This window comes from Corvus hawaiiensis, chromosome 12 (assembly GCF_020740725.1).
Source record: "Corvus hawaiiensis isolate bCorHaw1 chromosome 12, bCorHaw1.pri.cur, whole genome shotgun sequence".
NCBI lineage: Eukaryota > Metazoa > Chordata > Aves > Passeriformes > Corvidae > Corvus > Corvus hawaiiensis.
In genome coordinates this window covers 9,212,468-9,238,854 of record NC_063224.1, presented here as the reverse complement: position 1 = coordinate 9,238,854, position 26,387 = coordinate 9,212,468, and the positions used below count along the sequence as shown (strand labels likewise).

At 40.1% G+C, this 26,387-nt stretch overlaps 2 protein-coding genes across 4 annotated transcripts; one reads left to right on the top strand and one right to left on the bottom strand.

Moving 5' to 3' along the window:
- Positions 1 to 1,425: 1,425 nt before the first annotated feature.
- PRMT7 (protein arginine methyltransferase 7) lies at positions 1,426 to 20,050 on the bottom strand. Of its 2 annotated transcripts, XM_048316306.1 has the most exons (18): positions 19,962 to 20,050; positions 19,248 to 19,423; positions 18,434 to 18,470; positions 17,836 to 17,985; positions 17,177 to 17,285; positions 16,363 to 16,475; positions 14,981 to 15,222; positions 14,657 to 14,834; positions 13,456 to 13,583; positions 12,507 to 12,666; positions 12,009 to 12,092; positions 10,954 to 11,001; positions 10,054 to 10,143; positions 9,239 to 9,400; positions 6,793 to 6,867; positions 6,164 to 6,324; positions 4,884 to 4,980; positions 1,426 to 4,322 (listed from the first exon to the last, which is right to left on the bottom strand). In XM_048316306.1, exons 2-18 carry the CDS (start codon positions 19,340 to 19,342, stop codon positions 4,167 to 4,169), a joined length of 2,085 nt encoding a protein of 694 aa, XP_048172263.1. In that variant the 5' UTR covers positions 19,343 to 19,423; positions 19,962 to 20,050; the 3' UTR covers positions 1,426 to 4,166. The 2 variants fall into 2 exon arrangements, with proteins under 2 accessions (XP_048172263.1, XP_048172264.1); XM_048316307.1 differs by lacking the exons at positions 10,054 to 10,143; positions 10,954 to 11,001.
- A 61-nt stretch (positions 20,051 to 20,111) lies between these two features.
- Positions 20,112 to 25,577, top strand: SLC7A6OS (solute carrier family 7 member 6 opposite strand). 2 transcript variants are annotated; one of them, XM_048317030.1, is made up of 5 exons: positions 20,112 to 20,269; positions 21,063 to 21,437; positions 23,231 to 23,428; positions 24,305 to 24,428; positions 24,890 to 25,577. In XM_048317030.1, exons 1-5 carry the CDS (start codon positions 20,126 to 20,128, stop codon positions 25,009 to 25,011), a joined length of 963 nt encoding a protein of 320 aa, XP_048172987.1. In that variant the 5' UTR covers positions 20,112 to 20,125; the 3' UTR covers positions 25,012 to 25,577. The 2 variants fall into 2 exon arrangements, with proteins under 2 accessions (XP_048172987.1, XP_048172986.1); XM_048317029.1 differs by having other exon boundaries at positions 23,228 to 23,428.
- The last annotated feature ends 810 nt before the right edge of the window (positions 25,578 to 26,387 follow it).

The following is a 26,387-nucleotide window of genomic DNA, read 5'->3' as shown; positions in this document are numbered from 1 at the left end:
CGCGCTGCACGGGACCATTCGGGCACCGCCGGGTCCCGCCGCTCCCGCCGCGCCTCGCTCCGCCCGCGCGCGGGAACTGCCTCGCTGCTGCTCGCAGAGCGCTCGGTGCACGTGGCCTGGGCCGCACGGTCCCTGCGCCAGGCTTCCCTTCGCCAGGACACAGCTGACATTGCTCAACAGTCTCGGTAACTAAATAATATTCACGAAAATATTCTTCCATCGGCATATATTTTGACTCCAGTATTAACTGTGTCCAAACGGTTTTCCAAAAGCCCTTGGTAAGAATTAAATCCCAAGAAACATAGAAAAAGTTCTTAAACAACCATGCCAGGAAGTGTTTCAGTTCTTTTTGAGCTTGAATCAAGCTAAAATTTACAAATCGTTGTTCAAGAATCATTTTAAGTTTAAGATAAATGTCCATATGCGGCTCTGAGAGCCAAGAGTCTTCCCACGGTTCCTCCATAGTTTAGATATGGAATAGCAAAGCAAAACCAAGAAGAGGAATCCAAAGTTTCCAGGGTTTACTCACACAAATCAGTCGCTTAGGGATCGGGGATCGTTCTGCTCACAAATCTCCACCATTTGTTGCAGTGGGGATCCTGCAACACGCATATATCAAACCAGGAGTCCCGTGGAAAGGAAATATATATGGACAGACAGATTCTTGCTAGCTGTTTCAGAGATGTTTATTTCTCCAGCCGCATGGCCGGAGCTCTGCCGAGGAACTGTTCCAGTCACGGGACCAAGGGTCCTTCTGCCCGCGCAGGGAACACAAACCAACCAATGGGAACGAGGCTGAGCAGGGGCAGGGAAGCCCCGTGTCTGTGCCCTCAGGGCCCCTCTCCCAGGGCTACATGGCAGGGGAGGGACCCCAACAGTAACCACCACATCTTAGTAAAATTACATCGCAATTCAGAACTACAGAACAGTTACTTCCGCAGTAAAGCCAAAATTGGGAAGTTAAATGCAAATGGCAACACTTGGTAGTTTATTATGATTTTTAATACCTGACTAAAACCCGTGACTTGCATTAAAAAAGCTGCCCAGCTAGACACCGGCTCTATTGCAATATCTGAACTGTAATACTGTTAGTTCAATGCTGGCAGAGGATCCTGTTTCTATTAGAACGTGCATCTGTACCTGCAGGCCTAGTCAGGATTGAAGCTGTTGTCATTAAGAAAAAAAATTGCCTGTAGTGGCAGCACAGAATAAGTTCCTTCCAAGAGAAAATAGGATTCTTGCTCTGCTTATTAAGATGCCCATAGCCAGCAGCTCTTCCAGCTCAGAACATCACTGGAATGCTTCTGTCAGGTCTGGGAACAAATGGGAGGCTGAATGCTGCTCCCGGGTAATGTGTTTTTTTGATAAAGTGGCTTTCCTCCCCCAAGTGCGTGCTTGCAGTAAAATGCCCTGTGGAAGAGGACAGAGATAGAAGCAGTCTTTTATTTTGCTCTTGCACACATGTGTAAGAAATGGCCAGTCCCCCCCTGTAAGCAGCTGTTTTCCACACAATTTACAGATCACATTAGGTTTTTAAGTCCAACCTGAAGAACTCATATAAGTCAAGGAAGACTGATACATACAATAAATAGTCCTAAGTACACACACACGTGGTAAGAGCTTGCCTCAACGTAACAGCTCCCAGCAATTTTAACCAAATCCTTAAAGCAGTTGTGGTGCCTGTCTAAATGCACAAGCCAAACCAGCAAGCATTAGTGATGTTGGTAACACTCACAGTGAACTAAAACATGCACAAGGTTTCTTGAGTATATCCATCAGATTTTGCTCCTCTAAGGAACCCAAAGGTGCTAAAATATGCTCGGCATTCCATCCTTCCAGTGGTTTGGGGGTTTTTTTGATAGCAGCAATGCAATTTCTGCTCCAGGTATACTGAAATTTAAGATGTTTTCCTTATATGCACACAGCAGACAGTTCAGCCCTGGGAGCACAGTTCTGCAGATTGCTGCTACTGCATAAAGCCTCTGCCCTTCCCCTTCACTGCACTCACCCCTGAGAACCTCTACAGTCCCAAGTGTCACAACATCAAAAGGGTTTAACAAGGATGCCCCTCAGTCACCATCCCTAATACCCACTGCAAGGACCACATAACTTCAACATACATAACACTCGTAACAAAATACAAATTCCCATCAGTGTGGATTTCTTCCCTTTGGCATTTTAACAAATTTATGTTTAATTTTTTCTTAGGAAGCACAATTCAGGAACATCCATACACAGCTACCTTTGAGAAAGTTAACATTACACAATAAAACACTGTGATTTTGGTTGTGTTTTTTTCCTATCTTATTTTTCCAAACATATAAATTCTAATATATTGCTATTATTTTTGGGCTCCCTATAGAACACTGTATTCTCTTGCTGGATCCAGAATGACTTGTGTAGTTAAATGCACTTTCAGAAGCTCTTCCTACTGCAGAACAAGAACAGCAGCTCATGCTTTCTGTGTCAGGCCAGACTCAGGAGTTACAGGACAGAGTCAGGAGAAGAGCAGCTGTACAATGTCAGCCTTTTCCAGCCTTGCACAATTGTGCCTGTGCCTTTTTTAAAAAAAAATAAAGGTCCAAGCCTTTACTACTTTAAAGGTTTGGCCATATTATTGTTCCCTTTCCAACTGTACTGTGTACAACACATAACAACAATATTTGCTACCATACTTTCTGTGGGCTAAGCACAGTGTATCAAAATTAAAACAACTGTTTCATGAACAGCAACCTACATATTCCAGCAAAGTCTGTAAGAGATGACAGACTAAAGTTAAGCATCTTAAAAGTGCAGTTTTGAAAAGTGAAATTCACAGACCTCAGCAGGAGCTGCAGGGTTTCTGTTCATCAGGAAAATGGGTCTAAAAATTTAGGAATATTTCAGATGGCTTGTGGGTCTATAAATATGATCACACCGTTAGGAAAAGAAAAAGGAAAACATTTTACTCACAAGAATGATGCATCATGGTGACCAGGAAAGCAGAGTAGGGGAGGCTGCTGCTGCCTTGTGGCTTCCTCATGGTATTCCTTTCACTTTGCTAAAGCTGCTGCTCAGAGGAAATAGGAGTAGCTTTGGTAACTGTTATCCCTGCGGATGGCTGACACAATTTGGGACTGGCAGGACATTGATTTTCTATCAAAATCTTAATAGGTCACACATACAAAACAGATACACCAATTGATTGTTCATCTAAAGCAGAACTCATTTCACACAATGCCATTGCTGCCAGTGTGATCTGGAGAGCAACTAAGAAAACCTCAGTAGTTGATGTGCTACTGCAGAGCACCTTACAAGTTAGCCAAACTGGCAGGTGTTATTTACACCTCTGATGAAATGAGTTTAAGAGCACATTTTTAATCATATATGGAATATTACATATCTCATAAAGATTTTCTTTTTAGACTACTCCCATTCTTTTCCTTTTGTTTCTGGTCAGACTACCATCAGTTTGTCACTTCCAACTAATTTGAATATGTGCATTTTCTAATTTCCAGTTACAACTTCCCAGATTTTGGTCACTGTTTGGCAAAGGACTCTTCAGAAATGCAGCATCACAGAACATCAGTTCCAGCAGAACATCAGTGCACCACAGTTTAATTCACTGGCCATTTCAGCTTAGAACCAGCCACAACTTAGACAAGTCTGAGAGCAGCTAAGCTGTTTCCTTCTCCCTATTAAGTGTACTAATATACATATGTAGCTTGACTTGGGATTTTTTTGGTGCACTCTGGAGATTATTTCCCATTTTACAGTGAAAAGAGCACAGCCTAGAAATAGATCTGTTTAACTGACTTTTCTCTAATGTCAGTGTTAAGGCCTGGTGACCTCATATGCATGATATGCCATGACATAACCAGCTGCTACTGTCAAGTCAACTGTTCTGCAGCTCATTAACACTGTGTGAAACCCTGAAAGAGATGATTTAAAGCATGTGTATATATGGATATATATATACAAGAATATATGACAAGAATACCTGTCCCTAAGAAATGGTTCCTCTCTACCTCACTAACTGTATTTTGAAAACAAATCCAAAAAAGTTAGAAGTATGTTTCAGAACAGTCTGCTCTCTGAACACAATAAAAGAAACCCCCTGCTATACAAAAAAAAAAAAATACTGTATGTTTATTATAATTTAGGAATATGAACAAAAGGAAAGTATTTTATAATAGCTTAAAATCCATGGCAATCTCTCCTGTCTTTGTGTCAAAATTTATAGCATATGTGACAGCAGTGGGCTCTGACAGAATTTCTGATTCAATAACAGAGCTGAAGAAATAAACAGCTTGCTTGCAGTGGGGATTCCATTCACAGATTCCCTACAGGAGAGAGTTAAAAGTGAAAGCAGTCAAAATCTCCAGTATTATTACTATACAGTAAGAATGCAGTAAGAGTTCTTGTTCCCAGCTGAGCACACAATGATCAACAGTTTTCATTTACACTGCCATCCACTCCACTATGGAACACATAACTTTAAATACCATCTGCTACATCACACACTGAAGTCACCGAGTCAAAAATGGATTTGGCCAAAGAATATTGAGACAGAATACTAAAAATACTTACTCCTTACCCTCCAAATTTTTGCTTTTGTTAAACTGAGATGAGGTTATTTGTATGAAAAAACTCTACTTTGACCTAGCATCCCATTTAAATTCTGAATTTGATTCCAAACTAGGGAGCATTTGGATGTAAATCAGACTCCGATTTTAAGGTACATCTCCTGCTCCCCCCTAAAACATGAACAGGTATTTTTACTAATTCTGACTACACAGTATTCAAACAGAGCAACAAGGGGCACTACATAATCCAAGCATGGCCAACAGAGACCCGCTGCAAACACACAGACTTTGACGTAATAAATTCGACTGAAGATATACCTTTTCATTTGACATTTGCATCAGTCCTGTACTAACGGAGACATCAGCAGCAAGGTGATATTCCATCCACAGAACTGCTCCATGGCTCTTGCCTTTCCTGGGGAGAGGGGCAGGATAAAACCTGTTACTGTACATAATCCTGGCAGCTTAAACACTGCACTAGTGTTTAAGTGAGAGCTGTAAGAGCATGAACAACTCTTTCCTTGAAAGAAAGCTGAACAGCTGACTGAGTTGGTAATTGGGGCCAGAAACTTCTAAAGTATTTGCAGATATGAGATCTAAAAAAGGCATGGAGGAGAACATGTCATAACTACATCTGCTCAGCAGCATAGGCACTTAACCAGCACTGAATAACATGGCATAAATTACACAGCATACGCTGAGAACTTCCTTCAGAGACCCCAGTTTCTATTGACTCTGAATTTAGAGGAAATATTTACCACACACACCATGTCACTTCATGTGCCCGCTCCACAAGGAGCAGAGGTCATGCCAGTGTGCTGCCTGTAAACACAACTGCTGCAAAGGCACAGAAACCCCATGCAGATGGCTCTGGAGTCTATAAAAGCTTGAATTTTGTTTAATGAGAAACACAGCAGTGTTTGAGCTATGTAAGCTCCAGATAGTTATAAAATAAAACTTTCTTGGGTTTTTAATTCTTAACAGCATTTCAAGTTTGAACAGATTTAAGCACAGTCCACAGTTAGAGTGGAAAGTATCTCAGAAGATGTGGCAAATATAAAGATTGCCAGGATTATAGTTAGAAGGAAGAATAGCATATACATTAAAAGCTATTAAAACAGTCATTTTAAAGCTACTAAACATAGTAATTCATTCATTATTAAACACAATAATCTGACAAGCTACGCAGGAGCTTTTTCTGCAAGAACTCAGCAATGGGCAACAAACAGGAAGATTAAAAACATCCAGATAATGCTTTATTTTCTCTTAACTATAAATTAATCTATTTAAATAATAAATCACAGTGACAGCCAGTAAAATGTTATTTTTTTAAACAGAGGCATATTATCTAATCTGATAATATCTAATATTATTGTATTATTGTTATAGCCTATTGTGAATAGCCACAGAAAGTCTGTGTCAGAGCAACTTCCAGAACCTTAGGTCATGTTATTAAAAACTGCCAAGCACATTTGCACCAGTTAAGTGTATTACACTTAAAAGAGCTCTAAACTCAACTCATCTAAAGAGCTGGAACTCTACCTCCTGGTAGAAAAATGGATGATGACAAGAATATTTATTGCACTGAGAAAACTGACCGTAAGAGTTTTACAGAGCCCTCGGTGCTGAGACAGTGTTGTGGTACAGTCTTTGTGAAGTCAAATGTCAAAACTTCCTGTGGGTCTGAGAGTGACTTGCAGGGATACTCCCACAGCGGGTGAGGTTCTGCTTCCCTGGATTCCCTAAAATTCAGAGAATCCTGAAGAAAGGAAAGAATAAAATGAACTGAAAATGATAGAAATGCAAAGAGTCCGTGTTTTTAAGTTAATTATGGGTCCTGAACTCAGAGTATTTAAGCAATAAAGCTTCAAGAGGGCAGGACTGCACTTCTCAGGCACAAGGGAAAAAATGTCCTACATGTGTGAAACCAAATGCTGTGATTGGGGCCCTGATCCCTGAAATAGAAACGGGCACTTTCAAAACACAATGCACTGACATTTTCTTCTCCCTTGAGATGAATTCCTGTACTCCTCCACAATTACTGTAAATGTAATCTCAATGGCTAACTCAAATATGGATATTGACAGCACAGCTCTAGAAACTGACAGAAATCTCAAACAATGAGGTGCTGCCTAATGCACAAGTTTTTCAACAGTCACTAAATGCTTTATTAAGTCAAACTGAATTTTTGTTTTCCTGGGACTTGTGCTGAAACTATTTTTCTTACTTTAATCATATCATCCATAGTCTGGACATCAAAACCTTCACAGATGCCACATGGACTCCGGATTCTCCATAAGTCCTACAAATGAAAACAGGATTTTGTTTGGCTTTATTAAAGGAAACAGGAAATCTTGAAATAATTTTAGCTGTAGCTTAGACATTTGATAGCAAGCCAGATAAAGACTTTTTACTGTGTATATATTCCTAAACCATTACAACTACCACAAGAATCAGAAGATAATTCTGGGAAAAGATTTTTGAAGTCGGTTAATTCTTTGATCACTGTTTTCAACTCCTCTAAAGAACATTTCTTAAAATCTCTGTGGGTAGTTTATTTTAGAGCAGGTATGGATTTACCAAGATCTAACCCTTACAGCACCTCCACTTTCACTGTCCAGCACAGGTAAGTGCTCCCAGCAGTATCAAACATTTCAGAGCCTACCAGAGAACCACACTTCCCTTTAGCCCCCCAAGGTGGAGTGAGACCATTTTAGCCACTTCACACCATGCCTCTCATGGACTTTAGCAACCCACTGGACAGACAATGATTCAGTTCAACATTTGCCTTTTCTTAGACCTCATTAATGGTCTCTTAACATGACAATTCACTAACTATAGATATATACACTTTTTATTACCTGTTCATTGTTGCACTTACTCTCAAATGTTCCTGCTTTACAAGCTGGCAGCAGGACATTTAAACAAATACCTTTATAACTTCTGCCTGAATACAGCATGAACTAGAGTGACTCTCTAAGAGCCTCTGAATGGTACACCCAGCAGAACTATCAAAACAGACAGGCAGCACTCTGCTCCCTAAATGCAATTATGGATGAAACAAGTTTATAACTGAAGTAATCATCAAATTGTTTCTCCTGGATCCAGGTTTTGCTAGTTGCTTAACCATGACGACACATCCATTCTGAGAAGACAGAACAGCCTACAGACCCTGTTCCGCAGGAGACCTTGCAACACTGTGTCTATTCCCTCTAACCAAGAACTGGTAAATGCAGAGGTTATTTTTAAAATCCCACAGATTCCAGTCTTTGAGTCTAGATTCACCACTGAGCAAAGAAGAAAATGTAAAATTAAAGCATCAGCTTTGGGGATAGCTTAAGGGAACAAAATACAAGTTAAATGTTCTATCAAAATGTTTATGTGGAATCATCTCTGAACAAACCCTGTATATGGAAATGTAAAACTGAGGCTTAGGTGACACGAATGTTACTCTACATTCTGCTACTAGACTGCTGAATAATCTTCAGTAGTCACTGCATGCTTTGGTTTCCTCATCCAGACCATGGAGAGAATAATGCTTACTTCCTTACAAAATGCTTTGAGGTCTAGGGAACTAAATCCTCTAGATAAGAGAGCAGAACTAGAATTTACTGCTTATCTCAATCTGATTACTGTTGATTAGTCTAAGTATCTGCTCCCTATTACAGAATTCAGATTTACATTATTTACTCAGTATATACTTAAACTCTCTACATTTTTGCAGAAAACTGAAAAAATGTGCATCACAGCTGATTAGTCCCAGAGGGATAAAGAAAAACCCCATTTTCACATGCACAAATCAAAAGCAGAAGTAAGAGAACAAGGTTAAAGGGCATTCGAATAAGGAAACTGTTAAGGGAGAGAAGCTCAGACACAAAAACTACACAGCTGGTGAGCCAGAGGGGAGAAAAGACGACAAAAAAAACCAGGCATTGTTAACAGATAAACTGAAGGCTGGTTTTTTTAATGTGAAAATTCATTAGATTATAGGAGTTTTACTTAAAGATATGTATATTTATTTACACAACGCTGGACTACAGAGTTCCCTCACTTAAGCTATTGGACTTTACATATTAATGAGGAAAGTACTTCACTAATTTCCATTGTCACTGTAGGTAAGCACTTCACAATCTTTAGGTACAAAGTCCTTAATAACTGAAAAAAGTAAGTTTATAACTTTGTACAGTATCTGAAATATGACTTTTCAAAGTATTTTTAAGATGTGCTCATACTCAGAGCTGTGCACAGCCTTAAGCAGTTGAAAAGAAACCCCCATACAATTGAGAATCCTGCCTACAGTCTTATAAAGCCTTGTTTCAAAAAATGGTATGCTGCAGAATATCGACTTGATACATATATTTATATATAGTATATATAATAACATATGAAATTTTATAAATAACCACAACTGTCACATGCTTCAGCACTCTCTAAATAAATATATTAAAACATGCAGCCCTTCCATTTTAAATGGCAAAATTACTTTAGTTGATTTGCTGACAAGAGATGACTGAAACAACAACATTCACCTTCAAGATATCAAATATTCTTTTCTCAGCTGGTAAGTACGAAACATATTGGACGGTATTAAGATGCAATAAAGTTGTCATTTAAAAGTCCTGAAAGAATATTCAGTTTTAAGTGGATTTGTGTAAGTATCTAAACAATCTCACCTGGAACTCCACAATCATCATGTGCAAAGAAGCAGACTGAGGTAGCACAGTGACATTGCTGGCAAGGTGAGTGCTCACAGCTGTCCTGGCATACCAGAAATACAGGTTATGCCACGGCAACAAACTTGTAGTGAAAAATGGCTCTCCCACAAGGACAGAAATCTTGTCAAAGAAAGGAAGACATAAAAATCATTGTAATAAAGTACAACTCATAACACAGGCTGTTTAGATCTTCCAATAGCTGCCAGCACAATATATTAAGTGAAATCATCTAGATAAAAACTTCTACTGCTCCCTAGGGATTTAATTACTGTATACTGCACATACAGCACACTGGACATTGTTTTGTGGGTTTAGTTATCACATTTTAAATTGAATTTTCCCACAACAAAGTTTGTGAGAAAATACTGCAGTTTGAGTTTGGAAGGCTTTGAAATGAGTGATATAATTCTTAAGTTTTAAAGTATGTTATTACTTCCAAATAGATTGCAATCTTCTTGAGTGAAAGAGCTGTGAAAGAGCTACAGCCTTGTAGAACACATGCAGTTAAACCAGTTAAACTGCCTTAACAACTGGTGCAATTATGCAGCAGGGAAAGTCAGACCCTTCAGAAACAAAGCAACAACCCTCCCACAATCTTTAGTCTCCTTTAGTTTTAGCTGCACATGGTGTGAACCATTTACTCATGACATTTTATGGGAACTGGGACATAACAGGATTCATTGTGGTGGCACAGTAGGAAAGCAAGATTCATTTTTACTTCCTGCTCCCTACTGACCCCCTGAAATTCAGTACACTGAGCAACTGTAACATACCTCTTTATCTTCCAAATGAGAAGGCTTCAGCAACTCAGGACGTGTTTCTATTATTTTAATTTTATCTTCAAGATGATTTGCTTTAAAAAACTAAAATCAAAAAGTAGCACACTGTCTTTATCAAAAGCCACAGTTGAGACCAAAATAATAATTTTATTGAAAATAAATTAGAAAAAACCCCCAGTAGCCAGAATAAATTTTAATATAACTTCCTGCCATAACTCGTGAGGATGATACAAGTCTATGGTTCAAGGCTGTATGCACATAGAGCCAACATGTCACACCCAGGGAACTGAAGCACATGCCCTCCATAGTCCTTCAATTACCTACGTAAAAAGGCAGATTCCTCACCTTCATTCATTTATACTTTGAAGCATATGAGAAGGATAACCAAGAAAAGTAAGAATCACTTCAGCTATGAATACACTGCATATTTGGCTTCTCTTTGAGACCAGCTTCGAGTCCTCATTTGCCCACCATTCCTGGTTTTGCACTCCTGAGCTGCAGGCTGAGCCAGACCTCTTTCAAATACACAGTGTCAACTAAAGGAGCCACAGCCATATGATGACTTCAGGAAGCTGCTTCCAGACACTTCTTAGGCACCAGCTGCCTCTCCTGAACAGCCTCCACTCTGCTGGCAGAGCCTCCCCTGCCCTTCCCCAAGGCAGAGACAACAGCAGAGCAGGCATCCCCAACTTGTCTCAGCTGGAAGACAACTGCTGGATGCTGCTTGCCAGGTAAGACTGGTGCAGGCTGTGGGATGCTCTCACTGATCCTCAGACACAAACAGCCTGGCCTTTATCACCAAGGCAAAGGCAGCAGCAGAGCAGCAGCTCAAGCAGACAAGCCAAGAGGCATCTGCAGGAGAGATCCAGCTTTAAAAGTAAATGGAATACTCACTTTTTCCATGACAGAACAGGACACACCAGAGTTTTCTAATGTAAACACCTAATGAAAATACACAGTTAGTCAAACTAGCTTTATAGTTTTTAATTAAAAGAATATGTAACTGAAGAATGAAGAAACATTTTGATGCCCTAGTGAGCACAGTTCATAAGAACTATGCACCTATTCCACAGCCCACTATAATAAACATTTTTAACAACGAAACACCCCCCCAAACTACAGGCTAAATAATTCTGTTTTCACAGCTATACCAGAAAAAAACTCATCCGAATGCAAATATTTCTTTTCCATTTTTAAGTTGCACACAGCATATTAACATTTGTTCTAAGCACATATTTACTCATGAACTAATGCAAGCATATTGCCAGTGTGTCAAATCGTAAATACTGCTTAACATGACCAGACTGCGTCAGCTGGAAAGTGCTAAGAAGCTTTCTGCAGTAAGAGAAAACATTCGTTTTTATCCAAAATTGGTGAATAGTTAAGCAATATACTACATTCCTGCAGATTATATTACATTACACATTCCCAAATATTCAGTTCAACACTAACAGATTTTAGTTTAAAGAGCCTCGTGACATCAAGTAGGGAATTTATATATGTGAGACAGCCAGGAAGCTCTCAGCTCTCAGTTACACACAGACCCAGTATTCTTACTGCTTCCTACTTTGCTTTTACAGCTCTTCCACTCAAGACCAAATAATAAATGTAATTATGGTACATAAAAGAAGAAGAAAATCTTGCCAGACATTAAGGTCCATAGAAAGAGTGTTTCCAAAAGCACAAGATAGAAGATGGCAAACAGGAAGCAGCACTTTCCTTCAAAACTACACATCAGTAAATGTCAAATCTGGTAATTATTTATCTTCCTAGACTTCAGCTTGATCAGAGATGAATTTAACCTCCCCTTCAACACAGTGTGAGCCTATTCCTCACTTATCCCTGATGGGGCACTGGAAATAGTTAAATAATGAGTTGGAAATGAATTACATAAGAGAAAAATACCAACTAAAATGCCAAGATCTGAAAAACAGGATGAAGTACTGTACCTGCTTTGCTCCAAGACAGTGAGCCAGCACAGGCAGCAGACTGCCATCACTGATACAAAGGCAAACACTATCTGTTTTCAGAACCTACAGAAAACAAATAGTCATTGTTATTCTTATTCCATAGGGAAAAGTTTTCCGTACTTTATACAATTTCATATCAAATAATGGTAAAAAATTCTCATTTAATGCCATTGACTTAGGTCTGAAAAAGTTTGCTCAAAAATGTATTAGATGTCTTCATTCAACTACCAATACTACATGTAACAAACACACAGAACTGCTATAAACTCTATGCAAAAATGGCTGCTTACCATTTAAAAATGTAATTAGAGTTTTCAAGACAAAAGTATAACTTACATCTGCTGATGGATAAGAAATATACTTTGTGAGCAAAGTCCTTTGCAGGGGACAAACAAATTCCATAAAGAATTACTGCAAATTAACATTATGTGCATCCATCAGAGAAGCCAATAAAACCTGCAGGCAACAAGCACTCACTTTCCTCAAGGCCTTGATGTATTGGCGTGTTCGGTTCTGATCATTCAGCTCCCCAAAGCGGGCTCTGTTCCAAAGCAGATGAGCACGACACCTACAGACAGGACTCTCCACGCAAACATCTGCTTTATGCTCCTCTTCATCTGCTTTATTTTCCCCTTCTCTGTGGAAAATTTCAATGAAATATTAACTACAGCATCAGCAACATGGTTTTTGCAAACAGGCACATGTATGCATTTTGGCTGATATGCACATTAAAGCATATGAACTCTGCTGTCACTTTTTCGAAGTTACTGGTTCTCCAGAGACATTTTTGTAACTCTGCATTTCCAAATGAAGAGAGGCCAAAAAGAATTTTCACCTTCTTTAAAAGACAAAATCAAGAACCATCCCCATTTTCCCACTGTGATGGTTACGTACTTAAGGCTTTGCTCTTTCAGCAAACAGTTACTTGTTTGGATTCCTAATTAAAAAAGGCACAGCAAATTCAGACATTTTAAAGCTAGCACTGTTTTTTAAAAAAGTTAGCTGCTATCGTCATCACAACCAACATGATTAAGCTCTTTTTAATCTGAGCAGAAAGCAGTAATCTCTAAAAGACAGTGCTGACTAGGAAAATAGAAAATGGAAACACAATGGCAATTATTTCACTTCTTTACCTATGTGCCACCTCAGCTGAGCTGTTATTTTAGGATTTCCAGGAATCAACCATTAGTGTTTTATGTTTCTTTGTCACAGAATGCAACCAGGTACAAGGCAGGAGCTTGCAGTCCAACTGTATTTTTATGCATAATGTGTATTTTCCACCTGTGCATTGCCCATGAAGCAGCCTTTCATATTTTTCTAGTCCTTGGGTTCTTACATTGCTCTTCTACAAAACTAGATGCCCTAAGAGCAGCAAATACTCCAGCTAGGAGTAGTACAGCAGCCTTTTTCACAAACAGATTGTTACCTGGCTTTCTGCAGGTTGTACCACACAGAGTACTCATCACGACAGGCAGTCAGGTACAACTTCTCACCCTGCAGAACTGGCTCCTCATTTGGAAGAAAATAAACACACTGCATCCAGTGATCTCTCCACTGAAAAGGGTTATATATATACAAAGCCTTAGGAACTCGCTCATAAATAGCAAATGGAAAGTAAACAAATAGCAGGAAATCAATTAGGGAGAATAAGCACAACTTTGAAAATGCACTATTAAGAATCCCATTCAAGTTAGCAAGGCTGAATAAATACCACTATTACATGTTGAATAATATTGATTTCTTGCAATACAATAAGCCTGAGACCACTGGCTTGCTCACTAGCCAAGCTTCTATTTCAACAAAATTAAAAACAATCCAAAATTGCTTTGCATTTATTAATGCTGTTCCACCTCCACAGTTCACTTGTTAGAAACTTGTATTGAATTGCTGACAGCCTCATGCACCTAGAATTACGTCACTTAGTGTCACTCTGGTCACGGCACAACTCTTTTGTATTTCAAAAAGCTGGTTTTTGCACTGCAAGTATCCCATGCTGAACAGTCATTCTAAGCTGACTGAACACCTCCAAGTTTAATATTTGAAATTATCATTCTCAAACATAAGTGTAGACAATCAATAATTTTGTAACTTATTTTTTGACTAAATTCATCCTACTAGTAAATACATTCACACAAAACCACAGGAATCTGACTTAATAGTGATAGGGTTTCTCTAAATATCCATATCAATCCAGCATTTTCCTACACCAGCCTCTTTTTTTTATGAGCATATAAACACACTACCATAAACATAACACTTATTTGGAAATTTAATAGAAGAACTACATGGAAGCAAACCACAGACTAATATTTTAACCAGGGATAAAGACTAGTTAAGGAAAAAGATACAGAAATCTTTATTTCTTGAAAGTAAAAGAAATAACAGTACCTGGAAGTCAGCTTCGGTCTCTAAGTGTTACATAAAAATTACTCTTTAATATTAAAGAAAACCTCAAACGGGCACATACCATAGCTAAAATTTCTACAGGTTGCTTATTTAGCATCTTCCAATACTTTAAACATTAGCAAAGCTCCTAAGCAATTTAAGGCAGAGCTGCTTAAACCCCCCAGTACTCAGAAGAGTTGCTCAGTCATCTGACAATGGTATCTGAAGGCTCAGTATTTTACCTGCAAAGCAGAAGTGGGTTTTACCCAGTAGGGAGCCATTGTACAGTTTATCATCCCAGAGGGGTCCATGTCAATATCCCACCAGGAAAGGACAATTTGTGCCTTGCCAGATTTCACAGGCTTCAGCTGCACTCTATAATAGGTAGAAGCACTCTGTACTGGCTTACTGAAATCCACACTGCAGAGAGAGAAGCATGAAAATCGTAAAAAGAAATAGTTCAGCATTCTTCAGAAATTCCCACCAGCTTCTTAAGCTGAATGCACAGCTTATATGAAAGGTGTAACAGGGTAACTTTGGTCTGAACAAAACAATGTCTCCTTTACCTGAACATTGCCACCACATCACTAAGGGTAGTGAAGTCACTTAAAGGCATCTGGTTCAGTTGGATATCACAAACAGAAGGAACACCTGGACAGTTCTCCATTTCTGAAGGGGGAACAAGAATTTTTTCACCATCCTCTGCTTCAACATGAACAGGAAACAGTTTCTTCCAGGACCACATTCTTTTGGATTCCACTAACTGGACATACACTGTTGCCCTGTGAGGCACTGCCTCACATCCTTCCTGAGTGTTCAAAACAAAGGGTAAAAACATTCAGTAAGTTTGACTTATTAACATGAGTGAAAATTAAATCAATTGAAATGCAAGCCCACTTAAAAGAAAGTTGGACTGGGAGCTTCGAAATCTAAAATACAAATTATTTTGGAGACTTTTGTAACATCAGAGCAATTTATCTCTCTGTGAAATAGAATATACGTATCTATCCTGTTCAGTGTGGTTCAGCAAGGCCAGATTACTTCATTAACCATACATTATCAGTTTACTAGCCTCAGTTAAACTTGCATTTCCACTCTCATTCTGAAATAAGAGATTTATCTTGGGCTTCTCAAGGCAGAAATCTAGTAAGCTATCAACAATAAAAAAAGAGTTGGTGATTGCAATGAGAAAATAAGAAAAATAATTTACGCAAGGACAACTTTGTATCCATGTTTAAAGAGTAGAAAACATACAAGTTGTCCTAAAAATCCCACAATGAACTAAGAGCCAACCATGAAGTCCAAAAACAATGCTTTTACAGAAAAAAAGACTAATTGCAATTTGGAATTATATATGGAGAGCAGTACAAAGTTATGGAGTGCTACTATGTTTATAAAGTGTCTTTTAAACTGGTGAAAGGAAACCTGGAAACCTAAATAAAGTTTTGCCATCCACATTTTAATGAAGGGAAAATATAAGAAAATGTAGAAAAGAAAGCCCTAAAAATTATACCTGTAGATCATATGTTCAAAAAAACCATACTGATTTAAATACAGTGTTTAAAATATTTTCACATGCAAAATGCATAAGGAGTAGTAAGAGCACAATAGGAAAAAACAACCAAAAATGAACCAATGCCTGGGAGGTAAAGTTCATCAAATTTAGGAGAATTTAATTTTTAAAACATCTTGGAACGAAGATGTTATTAAGAAGAGCTTCAAATCAGGACTGGATGCCTTTCTGAAAGACACTGGTTAACCAGCAAGTTATTGGTTTCAACACAAAGCAACCAGGTGTTATTTCAGAGCCTGTGATTTACTAGCAGAGCTAATGGTGTATTTACCAAGGGATACAGAAGCCTAAGTTCTGTATAATCTCTATCCTACTTCAAGAAAAAGCAGAAGAATTTCTCTACTGATAGATGTGACATACTTTCTGTTTTCTTACCTGTACAAGGTATTTGTGTGCGTGCTCATAGGTTGGTAAAGCTCCTTCTCCTATCAGCTCTGTATCAAATAATTCTGTTACCAGGATGTTTGCCCGACACTGCATATCTCCATCTAAAAGACACAAATTAATATCGTAATGTTAAGCCTTTATGTAAGTCTTTCAAGAAAATGCTATGTGAATACACAAGTAATTAAAAAAATTATTCCTGTCAGAGAGTCTGCTGAAGACTGGAAATTATTTTCCATTTGAAATGCAAATGGCTACTGAGATATTACCAGAACACTCTCTTTCAAAGTAGATTTCCAGTGTTACTTTCTGGAGTGTAAAGTATCACAGAATCCTTAAGGTGGAAAAGACCTTTAAGATCAAGTCCAACCACCAACCCAGCACCATCTCCATGTCCACCACTAAACCATGTCCTCAAGTGCCATATCCACATGTTTTTGAACACTTCCAGGGATGGTGACTCCATCCTTTCCCTGGGCAGTCTTCAATGTTTCACAACCCTTCCTGTGAAAAATTTTTTCCTAATCTCCCACTTAAACCTTCCCTGGCACAACCTGAGGCCATTTCCTGTCATCCTGTCACTTGTCACCCAGGAGAAGAAGCCAACCCTCACCTGGCTACAACCTTTTCAGGCAGTTGTAGAGATAAGGTTCTCCTCTTCTCCAAGCTGAGCACCCCCAGCTCCCTCAGTGCTCTCGAAGTACTTGTTTTAATTAAAAATATATGAGGAATACGAGTAAGACATATTTCTTCATAATTTTCAGGTACTTGCCATTTTTTTTTAAGCCTAGCCTATTTTTCTCACCTGGGCCAACTGTGACTTCAGTGGAATGCTTGTTGATTACTTTGATCTTGTCAGAAAAACCATTTTTCTCCACTATCTTCACAGCAGCATTAGCCATAGGCTTAAACACCTGTGAACAGCAAGAGTGTAACAAAATGGTACCCTCATGTCAGCTTTCAAAAATGGAAGGGCACCAACACAAAATGCAATACATTTAGTTCTGAAAAAAATTAACATCCTCTGTATCTTCTCCTATGTTTGAAGTCCACTACCATGAAACAAGGCAACGAGCTTCACTTGAAAAATTCAGACCTCCACTGTTACAGAGTATCAGTTGCCTCCAAAAGCTACTCCAATTTAACTTTTGAAACACAAGAATACATATTAATATTGTAGCATTTACATTAAACAAACTAATTTCTTTGTAAAAATAAAAATATATATACACATACATCAACAGAAACCCCCAGAGACTTACAGGTGCTGAAGACACTGTCAATGAAACCAAAACAACCAGCACTGAGATAGTCATTGAAATAGGCCAAAACCCTGCTTTTATTAACAGTGCAATTGTGAAGAGAATTTCTGTTTCCTTCAGAACAAAAATAAGAGAGATAGTCTGAAAATAAGAGCATCACAAAGAATGTGTTGAATATGTGCAACTCCTAACAAATGCTCACCTCAACTGCATAGCAGAAATCTGCCCCGGCCGAAGCTGCCATCATGGACAGGAGTCCTGTGCCTGTCCCTATATCCAGCACAATTGCTTTCTCACCTCTCTCTTTAACTCTGCTCACTGCAGCACGAATACCTTGGTAGTATTTCACATTCTGCGGAGAAGACAAAAAAAATCAGCAACCTTTTACCCATTTATGCTTTTAAAGACATCTTGCGTTCTCTGACTGTGAATTTATAACCAGAGAGAGGCCTACTGTGGAGGCACCACAATAGTCTTTCAAAAGATTACTGATGGAATAATAATTCCACTTTTACAGCCTTTGAAATTTCATCTAATGAGCTCTCTGTCAAAAATGTCAAACACAGAACAGCAAAATCGGCTACCGAATATAAAAATGTTCTGCAGTAAACAACAGAACACTAAAGTAAGATGTAAGAGGGCATCTGTTGATCTAAGAGCAGGTCTGGTACCTTAGAGAGTACAAAAATGTAATCATTTAATCTTTCAGGAAAACCTATATAACAATAAGTGACAGCTATTCAAGAGAAATGAAGTGGCTCTTTTCCCACCATTCAACAGGGTTTTGCCTCTATACTTACTCTGTCCTTATCATGAAGCATATCTGCATAGCGTGATCTGCAATAAAAGATATTCCAGTTAAAATACTCCATTCTGCAAAGCAACGTGGCCCATACATGCACAAAAAACTGACATATGCTTTGAGGATCTGAAGTGTTTCTCAAATCTAAGGGATAATGTAATTTCAGTGATCTGGCCATCAGCATATAAATGAACTCATGAACCACTGGCACAAATCCTCTCCACATAATGGGCCCAAGGCACAGACCTATGGACAAACAGCTGTGAAGTAGCACCTGAGACAGATGTAGAGTTATACAGAGCAATGAAAGACAGACTACTAATGACCTATCATTTTTTATTAAGACTTAAACTTCTTTGGTTCCCCCTTCTTCACGGGTTGCACTACTCAAACATACCCCAAAATATATCTTCCCACATTCTCTGGCTGTTACACTAAGCTCTTAAAAAGGCAGAACAGGAACAGACAACTGGCAGTTATATTTTGCACTGGCATTTAAAAGAAATTTAGTCAATGAATTTTGCCCCACCTCAGTCACTGTCAGTATTAGGATCAGCCCCACAGAAAACATTTTAAAAAGTTTACAAGGAAACTATTTGGAGAATAATTCACAAAATTCGACATTGACAGTTCTGCCTTGTACACCACTGGGCACATTTACTGACATTCAAACTATTCTACAGTCTGTTTACCTCATGCCCTTGGAACTTCTACAAAGACAGACCCCCCGCAAACTACCATTAAAAAAAAGTTGGATTTGCTCGGTTTTTGGTATCTTTTAACGGAATAGCAAGCTACTTTTCCAAGCATACCTTGCAATCTCCTGGTGGTAGTCATAGTCCTCACCCTCTTCTAACCACTCCATCGAACCAGTGGTTGGATTAGCTCTTCCACAAAAGGTCTTCATGATCAATCTCAATTTGTATTGTATTATTTATGTATTATGTACAGTTTTGACTTCACTTCAATATAATACACCAAATACTGGCTGTGAAAAAAATCCAAACCAACCATAAAACTTTTAGTAAACACAACAGGCATCGCTTTAGCTCTGGATACTTGTACATTTCCCCCACTACACCTGCCTTGGCCAGAAGTACTAGTGACTGCTTTACGCTTCTTTCATAAGGACGTTTTAAGCTAAAATCTGTCACCTAGTCCTAAACTGAAAGGGAACCCTAAAGATCATCTAGGTCTAATCCCTGAGAACACAACACAGAAAAAAAACCAAGCCAGCAGTAAATCCTCATGGAAGAACCCCCGTAAGTGAGCACAGCGGGCCGGCGGCGGCCCCTCTCCCGGAGTCCCCACAGCCTGCCCGAGGGGGGACCCGCAAACCCCACGCCGGGACCGGGACCAGGACAGGCCCGGACCTTCCCCGCCTCAGGAATGAGCTGCGATGGGGGACGGCCAGAACACTCTCCACCGTTCCCTGCCCGGAACCAGCGTAGCGGGCCCGAGAATCCGCGGGCTCGTCCCCTCCTCAGAGCCCTAGGCCGGCACCTCCGCAAGCCGCGTGTACCTACCCCGGATACCGCGTGTGCCTTCCCCAAGCAGCGCGGACACTCCCCCGCCGCCGAGCACGAACCGCCCCGGCCCGGCCCGGCCCGGCCCGGCCCGGCCCAGCCCAGCCCAGCCCGGCCCGGCCCGGCGTGCCTGTGCGGGCGCTCCCGCCCCTTCCGCGGGCGCCATGGCGGGCGCGGCCGTGCTGCGCGTGCGGCGGAAGCGCGGCGGCCCCGAGCCGGCCGAGGCGCTGCTCCTCGCCTGCAAGCGGCGCCGGGCCGAGCCCGTGGAGACCAACCTCTTCAAGCTGGTGGCGACCGTGTCCTCCAAGGTACCGGGGCCGGGGCAGGCCGGGTCGGGCGGTGTGGGCCGGCCGGTGCTCCCGGAAGGGTTTGGAAAGCAGCGGCTCTCTCTGGGTGCTCCTTGCGGCCGTCTCAGGCTCCCCTGTGGATGTGGTGGTCTGGAGAGAAGCCCAGCTCCGAGCAGCGCCGGCCTGTCCCGGTAGCCGAGGGCACGGCGGCTCCTCCTGCGCTGTGACAGCCGCGGACAGGGCAGGACCGGAGCTACGGGCCGCAGCACACAGGGGCCACCGTGACAAGCTTTGCTCAGCACTCGCTTTTCTGTATTTAGAGACTATTCTTCATTTGGAAACTACAGAACAGTCAGTAAGTGTAGCTTGAATTTCTGCTGTGTGAGATGCTGAAGCTCAGCCCTACCTGGATAACAACTACCATCTGCCATCCAGCCTTTTATATTGAGTAAGACTGTTCTGTCTTGGAAAATGATCTTCTTAGGACACGATAAAGGATATTATGCCCTAAATTTAGGTGCATTGCAGTCTTCCAAAGGCCTGTGTTTTTGTTTGGAGGGTTATTTTGTGCCATAGGGTTGTTTAAAAATCAAATTGAAATAGTCTAAGGACTTTTGTTCTGTATCTTCTGCTTTCTTCCCCTCATAACAAGAGAATATTATAATTGTTGTGTTGCTTTAAGTAATAGTAGAAGTTACTTGAATGTTGTTAGGTTTATTGGTACTGCAGCTCTTAATCCTTTCTAGGAAGAAGTATGACTTGCTACCTTGATGGTGTCATTATATTCCTCCTCCTTTTTGTTCTTTTTTCTCAGAACGAACCAGTTCAGAAGTATGTTAAAGATGCCATCACACGAGACAAGGCAGCTCAAAGCCTGCGCCCCTCTTTGGGAAGCACTCAGCGGATCCTTCAGGAACTGCGTTCTGCCAAGCAGGTGAAAAGGAAGGAGAACCGTTACCGTGTGATATCCAGCCATCGGCCCGACTGCACCGAAACAGCTGCACCTGCCACACACAGCGAGGCTGCGCTCGATGGGGACAGGTCAGACTCTGCAGCACAGCAAGATGCTTCACCAGAGGAGAGTGGTGCTGTCCATAAGAGTTCAGACTGCTGTGGAAAATTCCAGCTGTTTGATATTGTACAAGAAGAGGAGACGGGAGACTCCAGTGTAACGGCTGCAAACCCACAGGTCAGCTATGAACTTAGCGTGCTTGAAGTACTTTGGTATCACTGTTGAGTGGTACACGTGGGCTGACTGCTGTGGGAGTTTGCTTGCACTCTAAGTATTCCACTATTTAACAGGAGCCTTAACTGGACTGCAAGTTGGAATGTTTCATGAGGATCCTAAGTGCATTAATGTTGAGACAGACTGTGTGTGGAGCTGCTGCTTAAGGAAGGGCTTGTACCACCCTCTTTTTTTCTTTGCCCTGGTCTGATGTATAAGTTCTCTGTTCATCTGTCAGGTGGATCTCTGAGGTTTTTTAATTAATTTCTCTACCTAGAAAAGGAAAAATCTAATTAAGTGCCTTTTCATCTACCCAGATGCATAGGAACAGCACTTGTAGGCAAGATTCCCTCAAGGAAAAAACACTCCTTTCTCATAGTTCCAATATACAGTTTTATTGTATATTTTGTTTTAGCAGAACTCCAGGTATTTGATAGACTGCTGAAGTCCCTACATGCTGTTTTCATTGGTACTAGGAGTTCAGTATGTTTTCAGTTGGAGGAGTATCTGCTCAATGTCTAGCGTGGTTGTAAGCATACAGAGTTGTGCCTTCTCTGTAAGGTCACCTTGTATACAGAGTGTTGGTAAGATTTTGTATTACAGACTCACAGCCACATGGGAAAGAAGGTGAGAGGGCTGTCTGTGCTTTGGTAATTCCTTCACTGTATGTAAGTACATGTGGATGCTTTCTTTATGCAGCCCATCACAGCTCTGAGGAAAACTTCAATGCTTAAAGAGACTGGGTGAGGGCAAGCCCAGCCAGCTGTCAATCCTTCAGCATTTCCTACAGGTTATTTCAGGGCTTTGACATCAAAGTTTAGTATGAACACTTACTTTCTATTAAGCAGGTAGTTCAGACAGGCATTTGAATTTTGTTAGGTAACTGTTATCCATCCCTCTGCTAATTAGAAAAAACAAAACTGAAGTAGTATCAGAATTTTCCTCTTACATTTTTTTAGAACTAGCAGTAGGTGTTGAAAGCAAAGAAGTGAGCTTTCTTCTTCATTCTCTTAAGTATTTAGAAGAAAATGAACAGCAGGTCTGCAGCTGCTCCTCAGAACTAACTAGTTCAGGAGATACCACTGGATTGGAAAATACTCTTAAAAGCTCTAGGAGGGAAAAATTGGTGCAAAAAACTGCCTGTGTAGACCTTCAAGTGCAGATCACTGAAACAAATACATTGCAAATAATTTATTAGGGAGGAGAAAACATGAAGAAATTTCTTCTGTGTTAATGTTGAAGAAAGGAAATAAAAACTGTATCTGTAGGGCCTACCAGCCTTTTTCTGTTCACCTGTCACATTTCCATCGTTTCTGCTACACACTTTGTGTACTGTCACCTGCTTGCATATTATCCACACTACTGTCTGCACATGTTTCTGCAGTGCTGCAGGTGTAATGCTCTACACAGCACAGGCCGTCTTAAAGCCTGTATTTTCAGTCAGTGTGTCAGCAGAAATGGCAGTTCTATGGAGCTGTCATATCCCCTTCAATAATTTTTAATGGCCTGGTCACAGAAGTTTTTCTCTTAGTATCTGAATCATGTACTAGGGAAACATGCACAGTACTACAATAATTGGAAACTTTCGGTGTCTTTCTGTTCTAGGTTGCCAATATTCTAAAAGCATTCCAATAGGAAAGTGTTTCAGTCTCAGATTTCAGTGGCATCCTTGGCTAGCTACAAAGAGAACTGTTTGCTGTAAATAAGACTTTGCATGACTTTAGTGGAAATACACATTTTTTGTTTTTTCTCAGCAGAAGACTGATCCAGATGCAATTCTTTGCAATGCAGTAGAGATGATCCGTGAGCGTTTAAATGTTTCCGAAGATGGTAAAAAAGAACACGGTGCCAAAGAAGATGAGTATGTTTATGACATCTACTATAAGGAAACATCAGCCCCCGATTGGATTGAAAATATCCTTTCTGTACAGCCCTATAGAGAAGAATATGAATGGGTAAGGGTGTGGAAAAAACGATCTTTCTCGAATAGAAAGGTCATAAATAAAAGATGCTTAAAGTCCTGCTATTAAAAGTTGCCATGCCAAGAAAGGTCCTTTAAGATAGATACTACATGTATGCTCAGTGACTTCTGTGTTAGGCCTTCTGTAACTGCCAGTCCCGTGTTCCTGCAGGTTACTCTTGATCCAAGGAAATCATATGACAAAGTGAAAGAGATGGTGCTCATGTAATGAGAAGAATCTTTCTTCTTTCAAACTGCCAGTTAAATTTTGGCACACAAATGTAAACTTGAGTAATTCATGTCTGGCTTGTGATTAGGAGGCAGCCATTAAAATGTCATTGTAAATATGACTGAATTAAAAGAAGAGCAAGGGGGGACACAATTTTTTCAGTATTTGAGGACTTGACTTTAATCTTCATATGAGATATTTTTTCATAATAAATTGTTCTTCAGTGACTGTGGAGTTAGGAAGTTCAATGTAAGCTTTAGTCTTTTGTTGTATAGATCCTGTGATCAACAGACTTGTATACTGGGAACCTGAAGCTACTTTCTCTCTTCCTTGCTCTATTACACTACTGCTGAAGTGAGTAGGATTAAGTTAGACATTACCATTTAAATGCTGGAGTGGAACATGTAGATGTGTGACTTAACTGATTTTTCACCTAAAGCAGATTTGAAGTGTTATGGTGAAGGCAGTGACAGCTCAAATTCTCCTGCAGTGTGCCTTGTGTCAATGCAGAATTCATTCTGCCTGCCATCAAAAAGTATCTCCTGGCTCTCTGATCTGTATAGTGTTGCACAGGTGGATGAAAACCCTTAACATTCACTATAAATACAGACACTCAGCATTATGTTTTGTGTTGACATGCAGGTAAATGATGATCCTGGTCCAGAGGAAGTATATGAAGATGAAGATGATGAAAATGATGAAAATAACTGGCGTAATGATTATCCTGAAGAAGATGAGTTCTTACCTGAGGAAGATGGAGAAAAAGGTACACCTGTCATAAATGCTGTTTGCTTTCTTGCTGTGCATGTATACATCCCCTCTTTTAAAAGCAACCCCTAAAAAAGCAACTCTTAAAAAAGCACTGCTGGGGTAGCATTCTGCTCTTACAATGGTGACATCTGTGTAGAGGAGTATTATCTTTCTTGCAACTAAAAGAGATATGAGAGTTTTTGAAAAGACAAAATTGAGAAGCCAAATTAAGGCTGCTGCAGTTGCAAAAGTTTGCTTGCTTAGAGAAGGAATCCATGACTTGGGTCCACATGGTCATGAAACACTGCCTCTGGCTTCTTAAGCCCTACCCCAGAGTACTTCAAGCACAATTCAAACCTCAGCTCATACGGAAGTTGTTCAGACTTAGTTTCTCAAGAAGCTTAAACTCATCTGATTAACTTAAATAATTAAGTAAAAAGAAGGGATAATCTAGAAGTGTTTATGCTTTCCCTATAGACTCTGAAGAGAGCTTCAGTGATGAGGACCAATGTTACAGGAGAAGAACATGGGACAAATACCGACAGGAGGTTTTGCAGGAATTCGGATACGATGAGATTGAAGATTTAGGTTCTGACTAATAGCCTGTTTTGGGAGATGAAATGCATACTGGAGGTGAATGTCTGCTGCTGTAGGAGAATGTACTATCTGAGCAGCCAACTTCAGCTGGTGGATATTAAACAGATGGTGCAAGTATGGCCACTTGACAACACAAATTTTGTTCTAAGCACAAGATACTCTGTGCTTTAAAAAGAATTTTCTGTCCATTGCATGTATTAAAGTTCTGAAGGGACCTTTTATTTATTTTTGTTTTCCCAAAGCTGCATGCCCAAGAGTTTGTACCTGTAGCAAATGTACCTCCACATATATGGAGGTACTGTTGGCAGCAGCCCTTCTCGTCATGACTAATGTGTCAGGTTGCACAAGAAGATCGACCTGTCTGCCCTGATGGCAAGTGGAAGTCCTGGAAAAAGGCATCCTATCCTACTGCTTTCTACTTCATTTGTTCCTAAGTGTCAAGTGACTTTCTTCACAAGCATTTGAGCATATGAAATGCCTTGACCTGTCCATTACTCTCCCCCAGTAGTTTTACTGTTGGAGTAGAACAATGTGCATTTAAATTGTAAATAAAAAATTTTTTGACCAAGTTTTCTTTACTCATTTAAAGATCACAGGAGTTGGTACAGCTGAACCCAGGTCACCATTTTAACTTACATTTGTACATCTTTAAAACAATTCCATTGTATCTGTTTGGACACACGAAGTATTTTAGCACTTGAGTCTGTAAAAAATAGCTAATAGGATTAGCTCTTAGCTGGTCGATGTCCTTCATGAACTGTAGGCTGCAGCAGTGACTTAGGCCAATTAGTTTTCACTGTTAATGGCAAAGTAGTGGAGGCAAGGTATTTTTGTTTGCTTCAGAGAAAGGTTAACATGGCAGTGCAATAATCCAAGCATCCCCACTATTATTCAAGTCACTGATGCCACTGTGGTGCACCCTTTGAAGCATATATTGCTTCAGACATAATCTTGTAATTACAAGATTTAGTTCAACTTAAACGCACAAAACCATACATGTGGCCAAACTCAGGTCAACTGAGACAGACATTCTGAACTAAGGTAAAAGTCTCAGGTATGTTTTTGAAGTACATCTCACTTTGCCAGACAAACAGGCTGGCTTCTTGTTGCCTTTTGCTGCACCAAAATTCAGTATTAAAACTATCCTGATTTTAGGCTTAGAGCTTTGGAATTACAAAGACTACGAATTAGCATATGTGTGCTGCAATAGTACTTTTTACTTTTGTTTTTATTTCTAGTTTTTCTCCCTGCTACTTAGCTTTCAAGATCTAGCATCTGCCACAGAAATTCTACTATAGATGGAAAAGAAAGTTAAGTGGTTTCTGTGAGGTTTTAGATGGTCACTTTCTAGTGAACAGCACTGAAGTTTATAAAGGGA